We start from the raw sequence: 24,198 nt of genomic DNA, 5'->3' as shown, positions 1-24,198 counted from the left end.
GTAAGTACCCAGTAAACAAGAAGCTTTTTACAGTAACACCTATTCTTTGCAGAGCGTGAAATTTAATTGCAAATACATCAGATTAAAAAGCAAAATCAGCCAAGCACCTGTGGCTCACACCCGTGTACTTAGCTACTCAGGAGGCTGAGAACTGAGGATGCAGGTTCGAGGCTAGCTCTGGCAGAACAGTCCCTAAGATTCTATCATCCTTTGAAGAAGATTCACCTGGCCAGGTAGATAACACTTGTAGGCAAAAGGAACAGAGCTCATTATAATGACAAAGCACCAATCCAGCAAGGCTAATGTGTATGAAACTCACCACCTTCAGTGGGAAGAAACTGGAAGTGTTCTCAGGTTTCTAGGTCATGTTAGTCGACTCCAAACCATCCCCAGCTGTGTGGACGCTTGATGAAAATCCTTGGTGCTGACCTGGAGTTAAATGTCTGAGAAAAAGAATGTGTTCTTGGGAGCTTTCCAATTTGATCCCCGATCTTTGAAGGCTGTGGCTTTTACATTGGGGAAATTCTGTACCACATGTTTATCATTTTGCCTGTGACACCGGGGATTTGGGAGACAGAGGGCGGAGAATCTTAGGTGAAGAGTCAGTTACAGGTAATCAGGGTAACGGGGATCATGCTTGTGATCCTGTTACACAAGAGGCGTAAGAATCACAGTGTAGACCCAGCCCTGGCAAAACGTGCCAAGTCCTATCTAAGATAATAACTGAAGTCAAAAGGAGTGGGAGTTTGACTCAAGTAGTAGAGCACCTGCCTAGCAAGTGTGAGGCCCTGAGATCAAACCAGTCTCACACACACACACACACACACACGCACACACGAGCGCACGCGCGCGCACACACACACACTCACAGAATGGAACTACAACCATCACTTATTTAGAAATGTCTTCTGCTGCTTAAGTAAAATGAATTTCCTAACCACGTTTTTTTCCCATGCCCAGCTCCTCAGTCACGATGGAGCCAGACCCCAAGGGACAAGACTTCAGCGCCAGAGGCACAGCTGAGATGCCAGGCACTACATCCTGCAAGAAAATAAGCCGAAGAAGGCTCTGGAGCTGCGCGGGTGCATTCCTGCAGGAATGCGTGCCAGGAAACACCTGGGCGGGAGGAAGCAGCTGGCAAAGGCCCCAGGGTAGCAGGGGAGAGGCAGCACAAGCAGGTGTAGTGCTCTGCTTACCACAGCTTGAGAGACAGGCTTGAAGAGTAGTAAATATTCATTGAAAACCTAGTGTAGCTCAACTTGACACAAAACCAAAGGGATGTCATCCACAGCATTTGGTGAATGGGCCTGGAAAGAGGTAATCGGGACCCCAGATAGGTCTTTGAGGCCACTGAAAGCAATAATGATTCCCTGAGCTGTATTCTAAATATTCAGGAGACAGATCAGGAGAACTGAGGTTCCAAATCAGCTCCAGAAGAAAAGTCCGCAAGACTACATCTAATGAGCAAAAGTGCTGCACTGGAGGCGTGGCTCAGGTAGCAGAGTACCAGCTATATGCAAACAATCCAACCAAGCATGAGATCCTGAGTTCAAGGTCTGGTACCAACTCAAACATACAGACCGATATTCTGTGAAACAAAGATTGAGAAGGAAAATCAGCACATGGAAACAAGCTTTTCCTGGTGGAGGTTTTCTTCTCCTTATGTTTACATCTTTTTGATCTTGAAATTCCACTTCACTCCTCACGCTGTATGTAGTGTTAACAAATATTAATGCAATGCATTTCACAGACACAATGACTTTTATCAGGACCGCTGTTGAGAGGGAAACACAAAGGTACTGCTATGTAAATGCAGGCCTTTCTTTTGAAGTGTATAATAAGCAGTCGGTTAAAAATCTCTTAATATCTGAAATATTTTGTGACGCACGTTCTTAGCAAAGCAAACACTAAAAAAAAAAAAAATGCCAGCGTACTGTTTAAAGTAGATTGGTTTGTTTAAAACTTGGTTTAGGGGCTGGGAATGTGGTTCGGTGGTAGAGTGCTTGCCTAGCATGCATAAAGCCCTGGGTTTGATTCCTCAGTACCAGAAGAGGCACTGTGGCTCAGGTGGTAGAGTGCTAGCCTTGAGCAAAAGCGGCTCAAGGACAGTGCCCACGCCCTGAGTTCAAGCCCCAGCACTGGCAAAAACAAACAAACAAAATAAAAAAAAAAAACTTGGTTTGGAAACTGGATGAAGGACAAGGCTCAAATTAGCAAAGAACTGGACCCAAGCCCCAAGGTGCTGGGTATCAGAATGAAGAACTAATAGTGTACTGAAAGATCTGATAAGGTAAAGACAATAAACTCCATTGAGCTTAATACCAAGTACTGGATATGATTCCACTTATGCTAGACTAAGTATTGTATTATTGAAGAATTTAGAGATTTGTGATAAAACATGAGAATAGAAATACAAAATTCAGAGTAGCAGTCAGACAGACACCGAGGCAGGGCAGGACTAAGGTCACTGGGAGCTTTTCTACTTTTTACCGTAAGTGCTACAAAATGTATTTTTGTTCTCCTCTTTCTTTTTATATTTTATGCATAGATTTAAAAATATCATTTTACTTATGTTCAAAATTTAGAAATACCTAGTGTTTTTAGCTGGGTACTGGTGGTTCAAACATGGAATCCTAGCCAGTCAGAAGGCTGAGAACCAAGCACAGAGGTTCCGAAGTCGGCTCTGGTAGAAATGCCCACAAGAATTCCCCCAATTAATCAGCAAAACGCTGGGCTGGTGGCATGACTCAAATGGTAGAGCACCAACTGTTCGAAAACTTGAGGCCATGAATTCAAAAACCTTGGTACTGGCAAACAAAATAAATGGTTTTTAACCGATTTACTTTGTAAATCAGTTCAGATCTTCTTCCGCTTAAATGTTACCCTTGCTCACTTGACATTTGTACACAAATTTCTTTTTAAAACTTGTTTGACGTCCTTCTCCTATTTATTCAATATTTTAGTGAAGGCAACCTCAAGAAAAGAAAAAGGAATCCAATCCCATGAGAGGCAAAACACCCGAAAATTCAAAGTAAATTGTGAATGAAGGCAGTTTTCCCTTGAAAGGCCCTGAGAAACTGAAGTGCCCACTTCTGTCTTTGGTGGAGATTCTTTTCTAGTGTCCAGAGCTAATTGACACATGACACAGCCCGGGCTCTACGAGGATTCATTTTCCCCCAGCTCATAGGCGACTACTTCCAAAAAATAAATAAATAAAAGTTATATTTATATACATATATATATATTTGTGTGTGTATAGACAGGAAAAAATAAAAACTATTACATATCTGTGCAAATCAAAATTCATAGAACAGTGGCAGGTAGCCAACCCAACGATTTCAGGTCTGCTACTCCATCTGCTTGCCTGTTAACTGTCGGAAAATACAAGCAAATCTCTTCTTCTGCAACTAATTCTCAATAGGGCTCCTAAAAACCAGACTCCATGATGCAACTTTAATAAGACAGAACAGCTTATTATGATCAATAAAGCCAAGCCTTCCAGCAGTTTCGGAGCCAGCAATGCCTCTCGGGTGGACAGCAAGCAAACACATCCCTGTCAAGAGCTGTGGAAAGACCTGAGCCAAAAGGGGCCACAACGCTCCGTGCCACGAAGTGGATCCATCCCGACCCTTCTCTGCAGATGAACCCAAAGGCGGTCCCTTCCTGCTCCATTTTATTAGCCCCAATATGTGGTAATTAATTTACGGCAGGCTCTTAATTCATAAATGGATCAAATAAAGCTGGCCATGGCTTTTGGCTGCCAACCCTTACTAAATTATGGGGACTGGAAGCGGTTCCAAGTCTCTCCAACAGCTCCTTTAGCTTGTAAAGTTCAATTAGAGAGGTCTTAGCTTACTGTGTGCCTTAAACCTTCAAGGAAGGCATTATATGTGCATTTTTTTTCATTGCCAAAAGAAAAAGGCTGGCAACAAAGCAGTTCCTAGAATGTTGATCCAGGCATTACCGAGAAATTTTAAAACGTCAGCTCTCAGTATCCAAAGCCCTGTGGGTTTTTTGGGGAGGGTGGAGGCAGGGATCTCAGTGAATTATAATGGACTAAAATTAGTCTAATTAACAAGGAGAGTCATATAATCTGTATTATGTACATAATCATGGAAGTTCTGACCAACAGAGCACTTATGTGTTTTAGTGTGTGTGTGTATGTATGTATGTATGTATGTGTGTGTGTGTGTGCACACGCATGCATCTGCATGCACTGGCTTGCTCACGTACCAGGGTGTGTGTCCACATGCATGTGCACAAGTTCAAGTACCAGGACTACTGCTAGCGTTCTTGGCATTGTTCCTTAGCTATTTTGCTTAAGGCTAGTGCTCTGCTACTTGAGCATTACCTTCATTTCTATTGGTGGTGGTGGTGGTGGAGGTGGTGGTAGTGATGATGGTTAATTGGAGAAAAGAGTCTCCCAAGTCTTTTCTGTCCAGGCTTCAAGACCTTGGTCTTCAGATCTCAGCCTCCTGAGTAGCTAGTAGTATTGCATGTAGTTTACACTTTCTTTTGAAGTGCCATTGATAAGCAAGCACAGAATAAACATCCTACTTAGGGCTTAAGTGGTGGCCAGGAAAGAACAGCTTGAGCCAGCCAGCATCTTCATGCCAAGACCGCAGGCACCAAAGCTCTCCCATGCACAGCTAGGCCGTTACTGAGTCCAGCTAAGGACTTGCCAAAGAGCTAAGTACAACGAGCATTTTCTGAGGGTTCTCCTTCGCAATGTGTGTATTTTCTGCTTGCTGACTGCTTCCGGCTGAGTTATATCAGCTCTGCCCAAGGCCAGAAGACTAGGAGCTTCTCCTCTCCTGTGTCTCTGTGTGTCCCTTCCGGGCAGCAAGGTGGCTTCTAGATCTTCTTCCTTCTGTGGACTGTGGTTGTCCTCAGAGACAAAAAGGGCGGGTGTTTCACCCGAGACTACCAATCAAGTCAGAAAAGTCCTGAGGATAGCCTGGTACTGAGGGCTCCCATCTATAATCTTAGTATTGAGAGAGAGAGGGGGGAGGGAGGGAGAGAGAGAGAGAGAGAGAGGAAGAAAGGGAGGGAGGGAGGAAGGGAGGGAGGGAGGGCACTCAAGCAATAAATCTCCAGCCCTGTCTACAAAGGAGGAAATTAGTCCTGCCTGTTTGGTAAACATCTCAGCTTCTCCCATTGCCGGGTAGCCGCTTAGCAGTAGAAGCAAGAAAACACTTCCACCCTAAGCTACTGCTACTGCCTTAGAGGCCAAGGCTCTAAATCTCCTGGAAGCTGAGAACAAATTAGCAGCTTTGCCTGCAACAAGCTGGCCTCTGCAAGTTGGCTTCTTTTCCCGCCAGCATTACAGACTGTGCTCCTCCAAGATAACACTTTGAAGGATATGAAATCATTTCCTCCAGCTTACCGCCTGTCACCTCCCTGGCTCCCCTGGCAGAGCGGTGTGAGCCCCACACAAGCACCTCTGGGGCCCTCGCCTGTCAGCTTGTCCTTGAACAAGCGGAGAGGGCCAGGGAGGGGAGAGGGACCTGAATCACCAAGTTCCAGGTGGAGGGACATGGCCGTGGATTTCCTTGACCTCCTTTTCTTCCTTTATCCACTCAGACAACAGTGGTGATTGGTGGTCTGCCCACATGCTCCACACGGGGGGGGGGGGGGGGACATTCATGAAGAAGCCAGACAGAAATCGTGCCCTAGAAGATATCCTTGTGACATTCACCATCATCTTTTATGGCCTTTGTGCTAACGGAGGAAGGCAGGTAGCAGAGGACTCAGGGACACAGCACTTTTCTGGGCTGAGAACTCAGCTGAAAAGCACAAGGAATTGCACGTGCAGTGGTTCCCTGAGCAGAGCTCTGATCTCTTGTGCCCCGCATCCTGCCCAGGCCCCGGCCCACGCCCCAGCCAGGCCCCAGCTTGCCACGGATTGCAGCAGCAGCTCTTGGCTTCAGGGCCTCTGCCTTAGAGAAGGAAAATGCCTGAGACTTAGCTTTTTATGAGTGCAGATACGCAAGGGTTTTGCTCAATGAAGAAGGAAGTGAGAGGTTTGCTATATACATTAGAGAGAAAAATCAGCTGCGTGAACAACTCAACTAGCACAATCAAGGGCACAGAGTTCAAGTGCAGAATAATGACCCAGCAAGATAGGTAGGGTCAGGTTTGAGGGATCTATTGATTTCTAAAGTCTACCAAGCTCATTTTATTAAGATAAACAGGATTCAAACAAACAAGCCACTTGGCTACACTGAAAGATTCATCAAGATGCATTGTACTCAGAGAACTGACAGTGAATTGAAACTCCTTCACACAACTACTCAATTGTTTTTTTAAAGAAAGTTGCATGTGCGCCAGCTCCCGTGGGTCACGCCTGCAATCCTAGCTACTCAGAGGCTGAGATCAGAGGATCACTGTTTGAAGGGAGCCTGGGCAGAAAAGGCTACAAGACTCTCAGCTCCAATTAACCAGCAAAAAGTCAGAAATGGAGGTGTGATTCATGTGACAGAGAACCAGCGTTGGGAAAGAGAGACAGGGTGCAAGGCCTCCCCCCCACACCCAAGGACAAAAGAAAAAAAAAGTTTCATTTTCATCTGTCTACTGCTGTTGTCAGATTTTAAATTCTGAAACTTATCGTCTGTTTGGAAACCAAGTGTAACTAAAGCCACACTTGGAAGAACAACAAAAAAAGGACGAAGAAAGCTATAACAATAAATTTAATTATATGATCTCTCCAGATGTGGAATGATCATTATGATTACATAGATCAAAATGACCTCAGTCTCAGGCCATGGAATAAATGGCAACTATCGAGAAATTTCAAAAAGGAACTGGGCTATCTAAGCATTTTCTAATCTATAAAACAAGGATATTATGATCATTTTTAAAAAGCACAGAAAGATTAAGTTAAAGTTTATAGTATAAAGAGTAAAATCTTCTTCCTTTGTTCCTCTTAAAATCCATACCAAGAATGACAGGAGTCAGCAAAACAGAGGAACTGTTTCTGAGGAGACTTACATAATGCACAACTAGACATGGTGGAGCATGCTGGTAATCCAAGCTACTGTAGGGAAAATGTTTGGAAGGAGTCTAATTCAAGGCCAGCTTGAGCAAAAAGCAAGATCCTAGCTCAACAAGTAAAAGCACCTGTCGCCCACTGGGTGTGCCGCAGGGAGGGGAAGGTAGGTAAGTGCACCTGTCACCCAGCTCTGTGTGCCGGCAGGAAGGGGAAGGACGGTAGGAGAATCAGGTTGGAAGCCATCCCCAGGGAAAAATGCAAGCTTCTATAAGAAAAAATAGTTACGGGGGGAGGGGGGGGGAAGAGCTAGAGGTGTGGTATAACTGGTACAGTGCCTGCTAGTAAATGCAAGGCCCTGAGTTCAAGTTCCAAAAGGCACAGCTCAAGGACTCTGTAGGAAAATGATCCATGCAAACCATGGTTATACCAACAAGTTCCAACCAAGCATGCGAAATCTCAAATCAGCTTCTTCACACGGCAGTATTAGCAAGCCAGCTAAGGATCGAGAAGGTCACCAGCATGAAATAGGAAGGTCAAATCAAGCATAAAAATAAATAAATAAATAACAACCTAAGAGGAATGAAAAATTGTTCTGAGAGGAAAAAAGAAGAGAAAAAGGTCATTAGAAAGGTTTCAGAAAAATGAAACTGGATTCACCAAACAAGAAGAAGCATCTTCTTAAAAGGAACAAGTCTGATGCTTTAAAAATAGCTTTCAGAAATTGAAAATATAAGACTAGATTTGTCTGTGAAAAAAAAAAAAACAACCAGTGATAAGTGTGTGTTGGGGGGGGATCCCCAGAAACCAGGAAATACCTTAAGTCAGAACTCTGAAGAAGGAGAGGAAGGATCAGAAGACGGACACAGAAAGTTCTAAATAAAGGAGTTCTAAAGGAGAGAACATGAGTGGAGGTTATATTCTGTCCACAGAAACCTGTCTATCACATCTCTGTCACTCTACAGCTTCCCTGTCCAATGAGAAGATGAAGCTCAACACAAGACGCATGACAAAGATGGTCACAGAGCCACGTCAAGGCTGAGACAAAGCTGAAGACCTATGCACAGGCAACGGGGGTCAAACTATCTCAGATGGGAATGACCCTAGAGTTCTCCAAGACCACCCTGGGGAGCCAGCACCAGGTCCAGAGGCCTGGGGAAAGATGTCTGCCTGCTGGTTCTTCTTCTCACCACACTGTTAACCAAGCAGGAACAGAGAAGAAAAATGTTTTGTTTTTTTGGGGGGTCCGGTCATGGGGCCTGAACTCTGGGCCTGGGCGCTGTCCCTCAGCTCTTCAGCTCAAGGCTAGTGCTCTACCACTTGAGCCACAGCGCCACTTCCGTTTTTTTTCTTTTTGCTTATGTGGTGCTGAGGAATCGAACCCAGGACCTTAGGCATGCAAGGCAAGCACTCTACCACTGAGCCACCTTCCCAGCCCCAAGAAAAATGTTTTTAGGTGTTCGGGATTTCACAATTGTTTCTTCCCATGAGGAAGCTATCAAAAGACAGAATCCACAGCAATGAAGCGAAAGAGGCAGAGAGGGAAGCCCCTTCACTGCAGCCCTCAAGGAGAGATCTTGCAGTGAGAATCAAGCCTGTGTAGCCAGTGGAGACAGGAGCAGGTCAGAAAACTGGGAGAAACGAGTCTCAAAAGTGAATGCATAGGGAACCTGATGAATTTCCACACAGAGAACAAGACAGTTGATGATAAAGTAGTGAGAAAATAGAAAAAAAAAAAAAAAACATCCAGTATTAACTCCAGGGAGAAGGCCTTTCTGTGAATAGTACATTCAGAGTCACAATTATGTTCCTCTCCCCTCCTCTCTCCTTCACTCTCCTTCCCTTCCCTTCCCTTCCTTAACCTGGGTTTGAATGCAGAGCCTTCCACTTGCTCAGAGGGCTGACACTCTACCACTTGAGCCACACCTCTGCATTTCTGCTTTTTGCTGAAATGTAGTCTAGAAAACATTTCTTCCTAGACTGGCCATGCACTATGATCCTCCAGATCTCAGCATCCTGAGTAGCTAGGATGACAGGTGTGAGCCACCAGTACCCAGCTGTAATGGGCTGGTCATTTCTAACATTAAATTATTAAAAACAACAGCAACAACAAAAAAGATTGATGCTATTTTGGTCTCTCTCCTCTCGTCTCATGGAGAAACAAGCTACCATGCTAAGGGCAGCTCCTCTCTTATGGAGTGGCCCATGTGGTCTAGCAATGAGTTAAGGCCCTCAGCCCCAAAGCCCAGGGGGACTAAAGCCTGCCAGCAAGCGTGTAAGTGAGCAAGGAAGTCGGCTCCAACTGTCCTCAACTCTATTCAGTGAAAACTCCCAAGACAATTTGACCTAGAAGCATAGCCAAGTTCCTCACAGAGTCCCAACCCAGAGAGCCCGGGCTGCTGGCTTTGAGGCTCTGTGCTCTGGAATCATTTGTCACACTGCAATAGACATTTCATAATCCACACTACCCTGGGAGGAGAAATGGTGGGAAAATCGTTGTCTTGGGAAAGATATGAGGACTAAATCATTATCTCCCCAAATAACCAAACTAGAGAAAAGCACATCCAGAACTAGTCTTATGAACATGTGTTGAAAGAGAGCGAAAAATGCAAGTTCAAAGTAGTTAGCTGTCTCTGGGGGGTCAAAAGGACGCCAAGTGGGAAAGGTGGCAAAGGAAACTAGCTTTTTGTGAAGGTCTTTCAGAATTCAAAGGCCTTTCAAACGATTTGCATGAGTCACTCGAACCCAAGTCAAAGAGGACGCAGAGCTGCATTTCTGCGGTGACTCTGCGCATGCGAGCGCGTCTCTGCATCCGAGCAGGTGTGTCCAGGAACAGGGCGCTGGGCATGCGCAGTACCCTGGGGCGGGGTGGGGCATGCGTATTACACTGGGGCGAGGCGGGTGGGGAAATGTCTGTTCCTAGACCTGGACCCGAGGCTGTTACCACCTACAGCCTAGAACCTCCCTCCTCCCGAGGGCCTTGCGAGCGATCCAGACCCGCGGCTCACCAGACAGTCCCGGTGCATTCTGGGGAGCCGCGAGCCGCGCATGCCCACTGCACGGCCTGGCCCTCGCCCACCGCAGCATGGCTGACTACCTCCCAGGAATTGTCTTCGGAATCTTTTACGTCAGAAATGAGTCTGCTATTCACAACAGCTGAAGAATGCTATACTCCTCTGTATCCAAACGCACCTTGCCCTCTGCCCTCTGCCCTCTGCCAGCTTTCATGAGGAAGAGGGAAGTCTGGCCACGAGCCAAATGGGGAGAAGTCAGAATACACAGTTGTTCTCTCGTGTTCTTTCTCCCTCTCCCCTCTCTGTTTCTTCTCCTTTTTTTTTTTTTGAGACAGGGTTCTGGTACATAGCAAGATACTAAGGCTGACCTTGAACTCATGGCCCTCCTGTCTCAGCCTCCAAGCATGCTGGGATTTAGGGCATGTGCTACCATGATCAGCAATAGCCTGGTTGTCTAATCCAGTCCTGTGTTCCAGAGTTCTTTCCCCTTGTATCAGACAAGTCTCCACACAAATCCCAAGGCGTTTTTGATCTACACCATATTACTCAAGTTATGTCCAATGCATTCCTTTACACAGGGAATGGGATCGTATTTACCAGAGCAGAGGAAAAGAATTTCACCAGGCCAACACCCATCTATTGCTACAGTAAATGGGGACAGAACTTCAAATGGTTTCAGGGTTTTCCTTTCCTTGTAGCCAGTCTCCTTTTCTTATAAAAGTTACCTCAGCCAAACACTAATGGCTCACACCTGTAAACCTAAGTATTCATGAGACTGAGAGCTGAGGATCATGATTCAAAACCAGCCTGAGCAGGAAAGTCTGTGGGAATCTTATCTCCAATTAACCAGCAAAAAGCTAGAAGTGGACCTGTGGATCAAGTGGTAGAGCCCCAGCTTTGACTGAAAACATTGTAGGATAGCATCTAGGGTCCTGAGTTCGAGCCCCAGTGCTGAAATACCCACACCAAAAAAGTTACCTCTGGGGGCTGGGAAGGTGGCTCAGTGGTAGAGCACTTGCCTTGCATGCCTGAGGCCCTGGGTTCGATTCCTTAGCACCACATAAGAAAAAAAGAAAAAAGCCGGAAGTGGTGCTGTGGCTCAAGTGGTAGAGCGCTCACCTTAAGCTGAAGAGCTGAGGGACAGTGCCCAGGCCCAGAGTTCAGGCCCCATGATCGGACCCCCCCCCCAAAAAAAAAAGTTACCTCTGAGGTATGGCAAGTGTGCCACTGTTCTAATTTGGTTGTTTTGCTACAGTTCACTTCTCAACAGTTTAGACAGGGGTAGTTGTGACTGAAGTGCACAGGAACGCTTGATGATTCTGCAACAATACATTTTATTTCTAAACCACTGCTAAACAAAGAGATCAGAACAGTGCTGAAAAAACACAAGTAGTTTTAATTAAAATATGACAGCATTTTTTTTGCCAGTTTATGGAATCGTGCACTTTCCAAAGTGGGGGGGGGTCACAAGCAGAGCATTCAGTATGAAATATAGAGCGCTCCTTTTGCTTAGTTCTCTGGAGGGCCTAGAAAGACACACCACTTGTAATGCTCTTTTTTAAAGTGGGTACTGTGGACCCAGTCACCTCCAGAAAAACAAAACATTCGCGTGCAATAGCTGGCTTCAGCTACCTTCCCACGATGTTAATATTTCCATTTTTGGATTACAATCAATCTTAATATGCTTCCCAACTGGCTTGGCACACCTGCTGTCCTTTGTCACTTTTCATTAATGAGCAGAAGGAAACAAACGCCAGGGTGGCACCAAGTGCACATGCTAACACTTCAGATTGCCAGAATTCGCAGAGCAAAGGAATACAAAGGTAGACCTACAAGCGAAGCCCTCTACTCTCTTCTCCTTCCAAAGTACATTAGCAAGTTAGCCACGCATGCCCCTTGGGAACTTATCTGCCACATCTCACCTTCCTTAAGTGAAGTTCAGTGTCAAGCCTGACTCTACCCATCAGCAGGGGCAGGATACAAGTCAAATCTAGAGGAGGGAAAAAGGCCACTAGTGCCTCATGCCTGTAATCCTACTACTCGGGAGGCTGAGATCCCAGTAATCCCGTTCAAAACCAGCCTGAGCAAGAATGTCTGTCAGATTCTATTTCCAACTAACCACACACACACACACACACACACACACACACACAGAGAAGTGGAACTGTGGCTCAACTGGTAGACTGCCAGCCTTGTGCAAGAAAGCTCAGGGCCTAGAGACAGGTCCTGAGATCAAGCCCTAGTGCAGACACAAAATAAATAAAACCCACAGGGGAAAAAAAAAACAGCTCAACAAACCAAAATCTAAACTCCCACGAACTGGCTTAGCTATCAGGACTAATTCTACCTGGCCCCAATTTATTTATGTTTCTTTTTTGACACAGGGTCTTGCTATGTGTGTAACCTAGGCTGACCTCAGAGTTGTTCATTTTTCAATTCTCCTGCCTTCACCTCTTGAGTGCTGGGATTAGAGGCATTCCCTACCATGTCTAGCTCCGAACTAACCAACGCTTTATGAGTCATAACTGTGTGCCAGGGTGAATCCCTTAAAGGGACACCTCAGCCTGTGGACAAGGCCCTTGGACCCCTCCTAACGGCACCACTAAAAGCTTAAGAAGTTTGTGCTTTTCAGTTTTCCCATCTTGACTCCTCCGCAACTCCTAAATTACCCATACCTTATTTTGCTCAGTATGAGAAAATAAAGATGGTGATGTTAAATCACAGTCTCAAATACTTCACAGTTACATTCAACATATGATGTGTTCTGTTGAAATCCTATACTTAGAAATATGCTACTCACAAGAAATTGCGAGCTCAGCTAACCATGTTCCTTTTAAAAAGCCATTACTGAATCCTAGCTGGGATCCCGGTTCAAAGCCTGGGCAAGGAAGTCCATGAGACTCTTATCTCCGATTGACCAGCAAAAAGCTGGAAGTAGAGGTAAGGCTCATACACAAAAAGACATTCTACTCAAGAGCCAGATATAAAGTGAACTCTTGAAAGGTACACATTTCCGGTCTTCTGTAGTAATTCACTGGGATTTGGGGAATACAGGCCGCCTGATTCACTGAAAGTTAATATGGAGCCCCAGGTAATTTGAAGAGCTGCTCACACATTCTGCTTCTTTGAAAACCAGCTCTTTCTGCCTTGCATCCCATTAGGGCATCTGTCCACTGTCATCTCAGAACTTTAAAAAAAAGATCCCTGCTGGTTTTACTCTTCTCAAGAGACAAGTTCAACATGGCTCTAGTGTTTTCCAAGAGGCTCACAGTCCCCACCCTACAGCCTCTGACCTCCTTTGTGTTTCAGTACCCGGATGCATGTGTTTTCTCCACAGTGGCTCTCAGCCTGGGCCTTTCTGCAGCCGTCTTGGTTGTGGGATCTGAGAGCAGCAAGCCAAAGCCTTCAACCCCTCTTATGGCTCTGCCTGGTTTTGCTATCCACCCTCTTTGTTTAGGTAAGAAACAAGTTTATGATGGGTGCCTGTGGCTAGTGTCTATAATCCTAGCTATTCAAGAGGATGAGCTCTGAGGATAGATGTTCAAAGGCAGCCCAGGCAGAAAAAGCCAGTAAAAACCTAGAAGTGGAGCTGTGGTTTAAGTGGTAGAGTGCTAGCCTTGAGCAAAAAGCTAAGGATTCAGGGCCCAGGCCCTGAATTCAAGTCCCACTACCATCATCATCATCATCATCATCATTATCATGATAACAGCAGCAGCAGCAGCAGCAGTTTGACAGATGTCAGTTAGAAGCAGCGCACGCATGCACTGGTTGGTTATTCCTAATCTGCAAAGTGACTAGTACTCAGGGTGGTGGCCTTTGCTGGATTTCTAAACAAGCTGTTCAAGCAAAGGAAGACACAGCAACCATCTCAGCGGCTCTTTTGACTTGAGTTACTTCAAATGTTGTCTGTCAGCATGGTTTTCAAGAAGACATCTGCATGACAACCTACAGCCCTGCAGCTGTACTTGGGAGTCCCCAGGGACTCCAGCTGGCCACATCCAAGCTGCCCCCGGGCGGGGAGATGGGGGTGGGGGGTGGGGGAACTGATTGGTTATTTTCTTCCTGCTAGGAAAGACATAGCTGAAAACTCTGTTCGGGTTATTTTTTGTAAAAATATTTGGTGAATATTAAATTCAAAGAAAAACATTTCACTCTATAAGCTGAATTGAATTCCCACATTTCAGTCAAAACCTCAAACTGGCAGGCAAATGTTTGCTTTGTAGCATATTTTAAAAATAGCTTCTTATATTCATCCACACGTATGCAGACTCAACTAAGGAAGGCTAGGCATTGTAGATAGAAATTAGAAATGCACTCTTTCTCTACCCATTTGGTTTAGATTGCACCCCAATTTTGTTGTCGTCGTTTCTTTCCAGAAGAGTACTAGGCTTGCCATGTCCCCAGACAAAAGTGTTTTAATAGTTCAGACACACCAGTGCCACATGTCAGCTGAGAAGTCTGAATCACTAGGCAAGAGCTGTGGCTGCACGTTCAATTGGAAGCCGAAATACGAAAGAAGTATATCAGGCTATCCTGGGTAGATTTACTATTCAGCTATAAGAAATTATGAAATGAGCAATCAGGGTTTCTCCTAAACTCACAGCACTTTCTCTCTGCCCCATTTGGGTCTCCTAACTGGGTTATGTCAGACCCTGCCAGCTACCCCGGAATCACGCCCAGGAGCCAACTTTCTGTGCTGAGAACAAGCTTTTGGAAACCTATGATCTGCATTCTATCATAGTATAGCTTATTTTCCATTTTCTAGAGAAATACAAGCCAAACTGATTTGAGACCAGAAAGGCCGTGTGGAAGGGGGGTGGTGCAGGGATGCTTGGGGAGTAGTACTGTGAAAAATGGCCTGCCTAGTTCTGCCAGGGGAAGAGAGCAGGCGAGAGGAAATGCGACGGGAGCCGACACTGTGCAGGGCAGGGCAGGGCAGGACAGGGCTGGTGAGCCACCAGGAGCTCTGCACACTGCTGGACGCCGGTGGCTCACCCTGCAAATTCTAGCTATTTAGGAGGCTGAGATCTGAAGACCACAGTTCAAAACCAGTCCAGCCAGTCGAGTCTGTGAAACTCTTACGTCCAATTAACCACCAAATAGCCAGAAGTGGAGTGGTTGAGCAGTGGTAGAATGCAAGCCTTGAGCCAAAAAGCCAAGGGACAACACCTAGGCCCTGGGTTCAAGCCCCACTACCAGCAGGCACGTGTGTGCACGTACGCATGCGTGCGCACACGTGTGCAACACGTGCAGTGACACAAACACAAGAGGCTCCTATTTCCCCGATTCCTAGTAGATGGTTGACATCCTAATCTTCTCCACCCGGTGTTGTGCTTCCTCATATTTACATCTTGTTCTTGGCTTACTTGTGTCCTGGGGGGGAGGGCGGAGATGGGGGCAGGTGACGCAGGACTACACTCCAGACAGAGGCAGAAGTGGTATCTAAACCTTTCCGCCACACAGAGCCAAGTCCTGGGTTGAGGCGCGGCCCCAGCAGGGCCGCTTGCACAGGTGATTTATCTTGCTCAATCACTGTGACAATTACTCCAAAGGGACAGTCTCCTTTCCTTTCTAGGAAGGGTTCGAGCTGGTGGCAAACGCAGCAAGCGCAAGCGGGCGCTCCTAGCTGAGAACTGGTGTGGTGACTGGTGCAAGCATTCCCATAAAGGAAGGGTAAACTGCTCAGTCCCTAGGAAAGCAGATAAGCAAAGAGTGTTCCAGTACATTAACGACGTTCATTCCCACCGACTCAGAAACTCAATTTCTGGAAAACTGCTATGAGGACATAATTCCAAACACACAACACAAACAAAATAAACCCTTCATATGCAAAGATAACCTACATAATCCCTTTTTCCTAGTTCTATTTATCTTAAGGAGTTAAAATCAGTGTAAATCCCCAATAGTAAAATAATTTAAATTTAATTAAGCCTTGGTGCTGTATATTCATTGCATGGAATATTTCATACCAAAGAAAAATGTGTCTTAGAAAAATCTTATTTTTTAGCTGGAGATTGATCAGTGGTTCATGTCTACAAACCCTAGCTAATATGGAGGCCCAAATCTGGAGGGTCATGGTTTGAAGACAATCCAGGCATAAAACTTCTTGAGAATCTGTCTCTACAATGATCAGCAAAAAGAAGGACTGAAGGTATGTCTCAAGTGGTAGAGTGGCAGCCAAATAAGCAAGCAGAGTAAAGCAAAGCCAAAAAAAGAAAAGAAAGGAAGAAAGGAAGGGAGAGAGGGAGGGAGGGAGGGAAGGAAGGAAGGAAGGAAGGAAGGAAGGGAGGGAGGGAGGAAGGAAGGAAGGAAGGAAGGAAGGAAGGAAGGAAGGAAGGAAGGAAGGAAGAAGGGCAGGCAGACAGGACGGGAGGGGAGGAAAAGAGAAGAGAGGAGATTTTTTTAATATTTCTTTCGTTTTGGTGATTTTTTTTTGGGGGGGGGTGTTGGTCATGGGGCTTGAACTCTGGGCCTGAGTGCTGTCCCTCAGCTCTTCAGCTCAAGGCAAGCGCTCTACCCCTTGAGCCACAGCATCACTGGTGGTTTATTGGAGATAAAAGTCTCATGGACTTTCCTGCCCAGGTGAGGACCTCATCTCCTGAGAGGTCTTTCTGCGAAGCTGGTAACATCCGTTTTCTCCATCTTAAAAAGAAAAGTCTTTTGCCAGGAGCCAGTGGCTCATGTCTGACATCCTAGCTACTCAGGAGACTGAGTTTCTGAGGATCACGGTTTGAAGCCAGCCTAGGCACGCAAGTCCATGAGACTTTTATTTCCACCAAACCACAAACAAAGCTGGAAAAGAAGCTGTGGCTCCTGGAAGTAGAGCTTTGGTGCCCAACAGCTCAGGGACGGTGCCTAGGGCCAAAGCTCAAGCCCCAAGACTGGCAAAAAAGAAAAAAAAAGAAGAAAGGAAAAGAAAAATTTCTGCTGAATTTTGTTGTTCATTGCCTCTTTTTTTTTTTTTTTTAACAAAATGGTATGTGTCCAGAATGCCAAGTACTTATGAGATTGAACCAGGAGAATTCCTTGAGCTCCAGAGTTCAAAGTCATCCTGGACAACATACTATAAGCCACCCCAACCCCCATCTCAAGGATAGAAAACCAAGTCCACCATTGGTTCATGCTGTAATCCTAGTTACTTGGGAGTTACAGATGGGAGGTTCACGGTTCAAGGCCAAAGGGCGAGGTGAGGCGAGGTGGGTCTGTGATCTCAGCCACACGGGAGCCTGGTATCACCATCCCAGGCCAGTCCCGGGCTGAAACACGAGGAAACACAACCTGAAAATCCATCGACACTCTCACAAGATGCCCCCACGGCAAAATGGCCAGGAAGGGGCAAGTTCGCGTTCACAGTCTACGGTGGCACTGTTTATTTGCCAGACACAGGCGCTGGGTGGGGCGGGTTACCCCAGTCAGAACAGCTGGAAGCAGTGCCAATTAGCCATCCTAATGCCACTGGAGGCTGCTCAGAGAAACCCACCCCAGGCCGGGGGCTGAGGAAGCATGCACGTCAGAAGGACTGGCTTCCCTCCTAAGAAGCCCGGTTGAATGTACAAAAACACAGAGATACACCTCAACAACGCCTCACTTGGTTAAATATCTTTCTTACGACTTTCAAATCCAGTTACTGAAGATACAAACTAATCCTGGATTAACATTTAATCTCTTCTCAAATTTATCAGAATTTCAAGAGCAATGTTCTACTTGAAATGAGATGACTGGCAAGGATGTGCCGCAGAACCCCGCCTTTATTGCCTTTATGAGTCTGGAGATACATGAGAAGCGGAAGAGCCTAAGAGCATCTGGAGTTATTAGACGAGAATGCACTTATTTCTCTAATTACCTTTAAAACATTAATTCTACAGAAACCAGTGGCTCACGCCTGTATTCCTACATACTCAGAAGGCTGAGACCTGAAGGATTATGTTGAGTTCAAGTCAGTGTCGGGAAGTAAGTCCACAAGACTCCATCTCCAATTTACCAGCAAAAGGCTGGCTCAAGTGGTAGAGCACCAACCATGAGAGCACAAGTCCTTAATTTAAACCCTGTAACAGACACAGACACAGGCACAGAGACAGAAAGACAGAAACACACACACACACACACACACACACACAGAGTCAGCAGAGACTATAGGATGAAATGATTGTGCCAGGCTCATTTGAGATATCAACAGTAAGGTCCAGCCCCGCCAAGTTAGCATAAATCAGTTGTTCATGAAGGTCCTCAAATCCCCTGGAGTTCACCTTGAGGTCCAAGGTTAGACCCTCTCTCTCCTTAGTGGATAAACAACTATGCTCACCTGCCACACTTCAGCTTCTTTGTCTCTGTGAAGTAAAAGAGTAGATGTCTCCATGCTCTGCTAGGGAACACGAAGCAATACAATACATAGGGCTCCCTTAAAGAGAGAAGGTGAAGGAACTTGAAAAGGTCGCAGGCAACACTCTCTCTCTCTCTCATCATCAGCCTTGCCTGCCTGTTCCAATCACTTCTGGAAATCTGATAAAACACCAATGTCTGCTCACCAGAGAGACCCAGCTGCCAACCCAGCACAGCTCAGCGCCTGGAGGGTGCTTAGCATCTGCATGTTTTGAAAGTTCTTCAGATATTCAAAGGCACAGCAGAGAAACACACCATGCATGTTTAAAAGACCATAGTTAGCAAATGCCAGCATTGCTTTTCTTGCTGCTTTAATGTCTTTGCTCAACCATTAGAGAAGGACAGAGCAGGTTTTAGAGCAGTGGTGAATGAAGGCAGAATGAGAGGTGACCGAGCGTCTTTGAACCAAGTCTGTTCTCCAGTGTGATCAAAAAAGAGGAAAAACAGCACAATAAAAAGAAAATAGGATTCAATAAGATACAAAAGGAAAGGACATTCAAAAGAGCTAAGAAGCCAACTCAGCACGTGTATTTACACATATTGCTAGATACATTATGGTTTTTTCATTAGTTCCCCCTCCTAAAAATAGAGCAAATTTTCAAACAAATAACTCTACATAGGCATGTGTGTCCCAAATGTTAGGAACAAAATGCTAAGGAAATACTTTCCAACATCTGAGAGCAATTTTGAACTATACATCATCACTTCTATGCATTCACCTTAAAGGAGAAAGATCAGAGTCAAATGAGCAAACATCCAAGCGTATTATAGTTTTTCTCTCTTATTACACAGGATCTGAAACCCACTAATTTTTTCCAGAGGGAACCTCACTCATAGAACTCTTCCTGAGCACAGCTTGCTTCTTAGACAACTAGGAAATTCACGTACTAGCAACAGCATTGGGGCAAGGACTGACTGAGCGAGCTTTCATTGAGTAATGAATTTCAAGCACCAGGAACAATGAAGTATTAAATCGGGATTTCACATTCCAATCTGGCTGAGCCCCATCAACATCCCCCAAAGAGCACAAATAAAAATTCTTAACATTCTAGCATCTCAAAACCCAGGCATGCACAATCTTCACACACGTGTGAAAGCAAATCACACATGAGGTTTGTGAAAAACACAACCAGTTATATAATACTGTCAAAATCAGCGCATCAGGGATTTTACTCAACTCAACCAATGGGACCTGAGTCAAAGGCACCTACAGTTTTATATGCATTCCATTGGCAGTTCTTTGTTTAGTAAAACCGTTTTCGAATGACAAACTACTGTGTGTGTGTGTGTCTGTGTGTGTCTGTGTGTGTCTGTCTCTTTCCTGAAAGGGAAAAACATTAATGATCAAGTGAGTTTAACTTTTTAAGTTCGTGCAAAGGCTTTCAACACATTGTATCATGAAAAAAATGCAAGTGAAATGCTATTGAAAATGGTTGCACAATAAATATAATTTGTGATCCAGGGCCTCACCAAGCAGGTTCTTAAATTCAACAGTGGTTTATTCAGCAAAAAAAATAATAACTTGTATTAGCAGTCTAACTCCTTATTTCTACAGGAAAATATCTCCCACATTCCAAATCCTAGAAAATGTGAGCTGGGGAGGAAATCCTGGAACTGCCCAAGGTCCTGGACTAAGTACCTAAAAACCTGCCTTCCGAAGGCGGGGATCAGTATTTGAATGGAACACATACCTAGAGATGAACGGGTAACAGCACAGAAGCGCAGGTGCTTCTGGGTGCACCAACTTCTCAGAGACTCTACACATACGCACCAAAGCTCTTGAAGCTTACAAACCAAGTATCATTATTCTCCTTTGACACATTTCATTCATTATATCACAAACATGTATTTTTGAAAACTAATTTTTTCTTTTTTCTTCTTCTTTGCTCTTTTCTTTTCTTTTTTGCTGGTCCTAAGGCCTGGATACTGTCCCTGAGTCCCTTTGTGCTCAAAGCTAGTGCTCTACCACTTGAGACACAGCGCCACTTCCAGCTTTTTCTGGGTGGTTACTGGAGATAGGAGTTTCGCAGACTTTTCTGTCCAGGCTGGCTTCAAACCATGATCCTCAGATCTCAGCCTCCTGAGTAGGTAGGATTATAGGCGTGAGCCGTGAGTGCATGGCTCAGATTTCTGTATACTAAATTATCCCATCTTTTTCTAGAGGCTAAGGTTAAAAGCCAAAACTAAATCAGCAAGTGGGAAAAATAACCCAAGCTGACACAAAAAGATGTGGCTAGTTTTATAACATGTATCACCCACTATCTTATCCCACATTTACATTACATAAAATCTTGACAAGCAGTAAACAGATGCTAGTTTGTCCCCATGAGTAAATGTTCTGAGTGGAAAAAAAAATCTGACTATCAAGTTTATGAAAGTTAGACTCTATTCTTCCCAAGTCTTTTTTGCTGTTCAGGAAAAAAAAAAAAAAAAGATGTGTACGTGAAAGAATTAAATGTGACTTACTAAATAAAGGTTTGTTTCTTTTCACATAGAAGTACAAGAGAGTACCATAGCCAGTATTTTCAGTCACTTTCACTTATATAATTCTTTCTCTTCCTTAGAGGCTCTCTCTGCAAAATGTTTTGTTGATTTGTGAAAACCTATCATACAAGCATACACTATAATGTAATAAGCTGCATCCCAAGATGTCCCTAAGAATCTCTGTCTTCCTTCAACCAGTTGGGACTAGTTGAGTTATTGCTCAGCAATTGCGCCTACCCCAGATTTTCCCCTTTCCCACCCCCTCACACTGTTTTGTATATAGTTTGCCTCCCCCCCCTTCTTCCTCTTCTCCTTCCTCCTCTTCCTCCTCCTCTTCCTCCTCCCTCTTCTTCTCCTTCCTCCTCTTTCTCCTCCTCCTCCTCCTTCTTCCTTCCTCCCTTTTGGCCCTCCATTCACTTTTTTTGATTTAGAGGAACCTAATTAATAGTTGAGGCTCCACTCTGCCTGTGTGTATATGGGTGTGCGTGTGTGCACGTACCTGCCCGCACGGCCCTTCTAGTACTGGAGGCTTGAATTCAGGGCCTCAAATTCTTGGTTGGCTTTTTCTGCTCAAGCCACACCTCCTCTTCTGTCTTTTTGGTGGTTAATTGGAAATTAAGAGTCTCAGGGACTTTTCTGCCTAGGCTGGCTTTGAATCATGATCCTGAGATCTCAGCCTCCTGAGCAGCTTGAATTACAGGCTGGAGGCACCAAGTACCAGCTCTCTTCTTTATCCTTGACCAGTGGAGTTCAAAGGCAGAGAAGAAAGCTTCCTCTTTGTACCTCAGGAAGGTGGAAGGCAGAACACACCTCTCCCTGAAACGCCTTTGTCCTACTCATCTGTGCAGAGCAGAGCAAGTCTAGATTCTTGGCCCTTAGTTCTCAGTATCTGTTAGCCTGTTCCTGAGAGGCCATCCGAAACATGGTATCTGGTGACCACGTGCAGCGAGATGTGGCTGACCCTGATTTGAAGCCACTATTGGCCTGGCACAGGCTCCCATTCATACTTCCGATAGCAATGATACACAGATCCGTTTCCCTTACACCTTGTTTCCGTGTGACTCACAGATGGCACTTGCCAAATGGCTGACTGAGTTAAGGAGCAGAAAAGGTTCTGTCTCTGGCAATAGAAGAGATGACTGGCTCCACTAGGGTTCAAGCCCTGGGCCCTGGCTGCGACAGCCACTCATGACAAGGGTCCTTCCTATGTGCAAGAATGCTTGCGGGGTTCGGAGGCTTAACCATACACCTCCGCAATCTCAATCCACCACGCTAAGACAGAGCGGCTGGCACACACACCAAGAGACCCCAGTTCTCACCATTCACCCCGGCAGTGCAGAACGCGCCTCCTGCCCTGCGTTTCTCAGAATCCTTCCAGAAGCACTTCCGTGGATTCCAGCCCGTGAAGGTCAAAGCAGCCACACACCAAGAGCAGCGTGGCGCGTACCTCAACTAGAACCCAGCGAGCCCAAACCACCATTTTCCTGTCCTCTCCGAATACAGCAGCAGAGCACTTCCCCCTCCCAGAGGGAGGGCACGGAGGGCGCGCGGGGGGGGGGCGCGGAGGGCGCGCGGGGGGCGCGGGAGATAAAAACGAAATCGGCCGCGTTTACCTTCTTCTGTCTCGTGCCACACAATCCCCTCCAAGTTCACGCTGGTCCCAGGTTCACAGGGCCCAAGGCACTCCGGCTCCGTCACTACTCCCACTTCGCACGTATTGACACCCACGGACCGAGTCCGGACCAAGAGCTGCTCCACCGGTGCTGCGATGCTGGATGAGGATGGGGGAAAGTAGGAGGGCAGCAGCTGAGGCGTGAGACTGCTGGCGATGGGCGGCGGCGGTGCTGGCACTGTAAACAGGGAGTCAACCTGAAAGACAGACAGGCTTATTGCAGTGGGGCTGCATGTGGCCGGGCTCTGCTATGCAGTCTCTTTACATCCTCTAGAGCAGAGCATCATTCCAAACTCCATTTACAATTACCATAGGCACCGATGGCTCTCCCAGTGCCAAAAACACAAAGTGGAACAGAAATAGGCAATTTTCATTTTTCACGTCAAACAAGGTAAGCCTAAGAGTGCAAGCTTCCTGAATAGGTGGATGAAAATTACTGAGCAATATTAAGACTATCTTCCACTCATACTGAAATCTTATTTTCAAATTATAACATTTTTCAAAGAAGAAATGCCAATAAATAAACAATAACATCTGCATTATTGGGCATTTAAAGCAAAGGAAATGGATTAACTTTGTTTTCCAAGTACTTTATAAACCATAATGAATTAAATCACTATGAAAATAGATGAACTTACTCTACGGAATATACAACATATATAAACTTGATTGCATATACTGAAACACAAAGTGGATATTATTAGCATATACTCAGCAGCAACTCTTAATTAAGTGTTCTATTGCAAAGTTTAGCAGAAGTCATACAGAGGAAAAAAGAAATGTGCATGCCAATATCAACAGACCAGGAGTTTTCACCAATGCACGTGTCTGATGATTAAACATTTCAGGGTCATGGGTCGGTTTGACCAAGGCCCGGGAGCCTTCTCTCAGAATGCAGGAAGTTGAAATGATAAGCAAGTGTAAGACAAATTGGGTGGACAGATACCTCCCTTGGACCTTGAGCACCAGGAGGGAAGCAAAGGAGTTCCCCACAAATGTAAACGTCTAGCCATAATGCAACCAAAATCTACACACTTAGATAACAGGTGGGTCACCAGATAACCTCAGTCCGTTTGGCACCTGGTAGGACTTCTACAGAACAGCTTTATAGTTGTTTTTTGTCTGTATGTGGAAAAGCCTCACAAAGCCTCTCTGTCCATTTCCTGCATGCTCTCGCCACACATGGCCAGGGTCTGGGACTAATGGATGATGATACTTGCATATTTTATCAGCTGGGCTAACAAACTGTGAATGTTGGAAAATAATGGAGCAGAGGTCATTCTGGGAAAATGCTATCTTATCTGATGTTCATATATTATGAGATACCCTTTGTAGGCATTTGGATTCAGTTGTAATATTATATCATTTTGGTTACTTTAAAAGAGTAGTAAAGCCGGTGGTAGTGACTTACACCTATAATCCTAGCTAGTCATGAGACTCGCAAGGCAGACAAGCTGGAGAGAATCTCATCTCTAATTAATCCTCCCCCCCCAAAAAAAAAAACAAAAAGTAGTAGTGGAGCTCTGAATCAAATGGTAGAGTACCAGCTTTGAGCAAAAAAGCTAAAGTACGGTGTCTAGGCCTTACGTTTAATTCCCTAGTTCCAATACACAAAAAAAGTTAAAAATTAAAAATTAGACTAACCGATAGACAGACAAAGA

The 24,198-nt window shown here is 45.3% G+C and overlaps 1 protein-coding gene across 1 annotated transcript in view; it reads right to left on the bottom strand.

Annotated features, from left to right (window-relative positions):
- The window catches only part of Znf608 (zinc finger protein 608), a gene marked incomplete at its 5' end in the record, with an annotated part of 102,118 nt that overhangs the window by 37,679 nt on the left and 40,241 nt on the right, over nucleotides 1–24,198 (bottom strand). The window contains one exon of the mRNA XM_013015542.1: nucleotides 22,479–22,734. Within this exon, the coding sequence (XP_012870996.1) occupies nucleotides 22,479–22,734 (256 nt within the window). The remainder of the gene's footprint in view (nucleotides 1–22,478; nucleotides 22,735–24,198) is intronic.

Source organism: Dipodomys ordii, unplaced genomic scaffold (assembly GCF_000151885.1).
Source record: "Dipodomys ordii isolate 6190 unplaced genomic scaffold, Dord_2.0 Scaffold27, whole genome shotgun sequence".
Taxonomy (NCBI): Eukaryota; Metazoa; Chordata; class Mammalia; order Rodentia; family Heteromyidae; genus Dipodomys; species Dipodomys ordii.
This window is presented reverse-complemented; position numbering and strand designations above follow the sequence as displayed.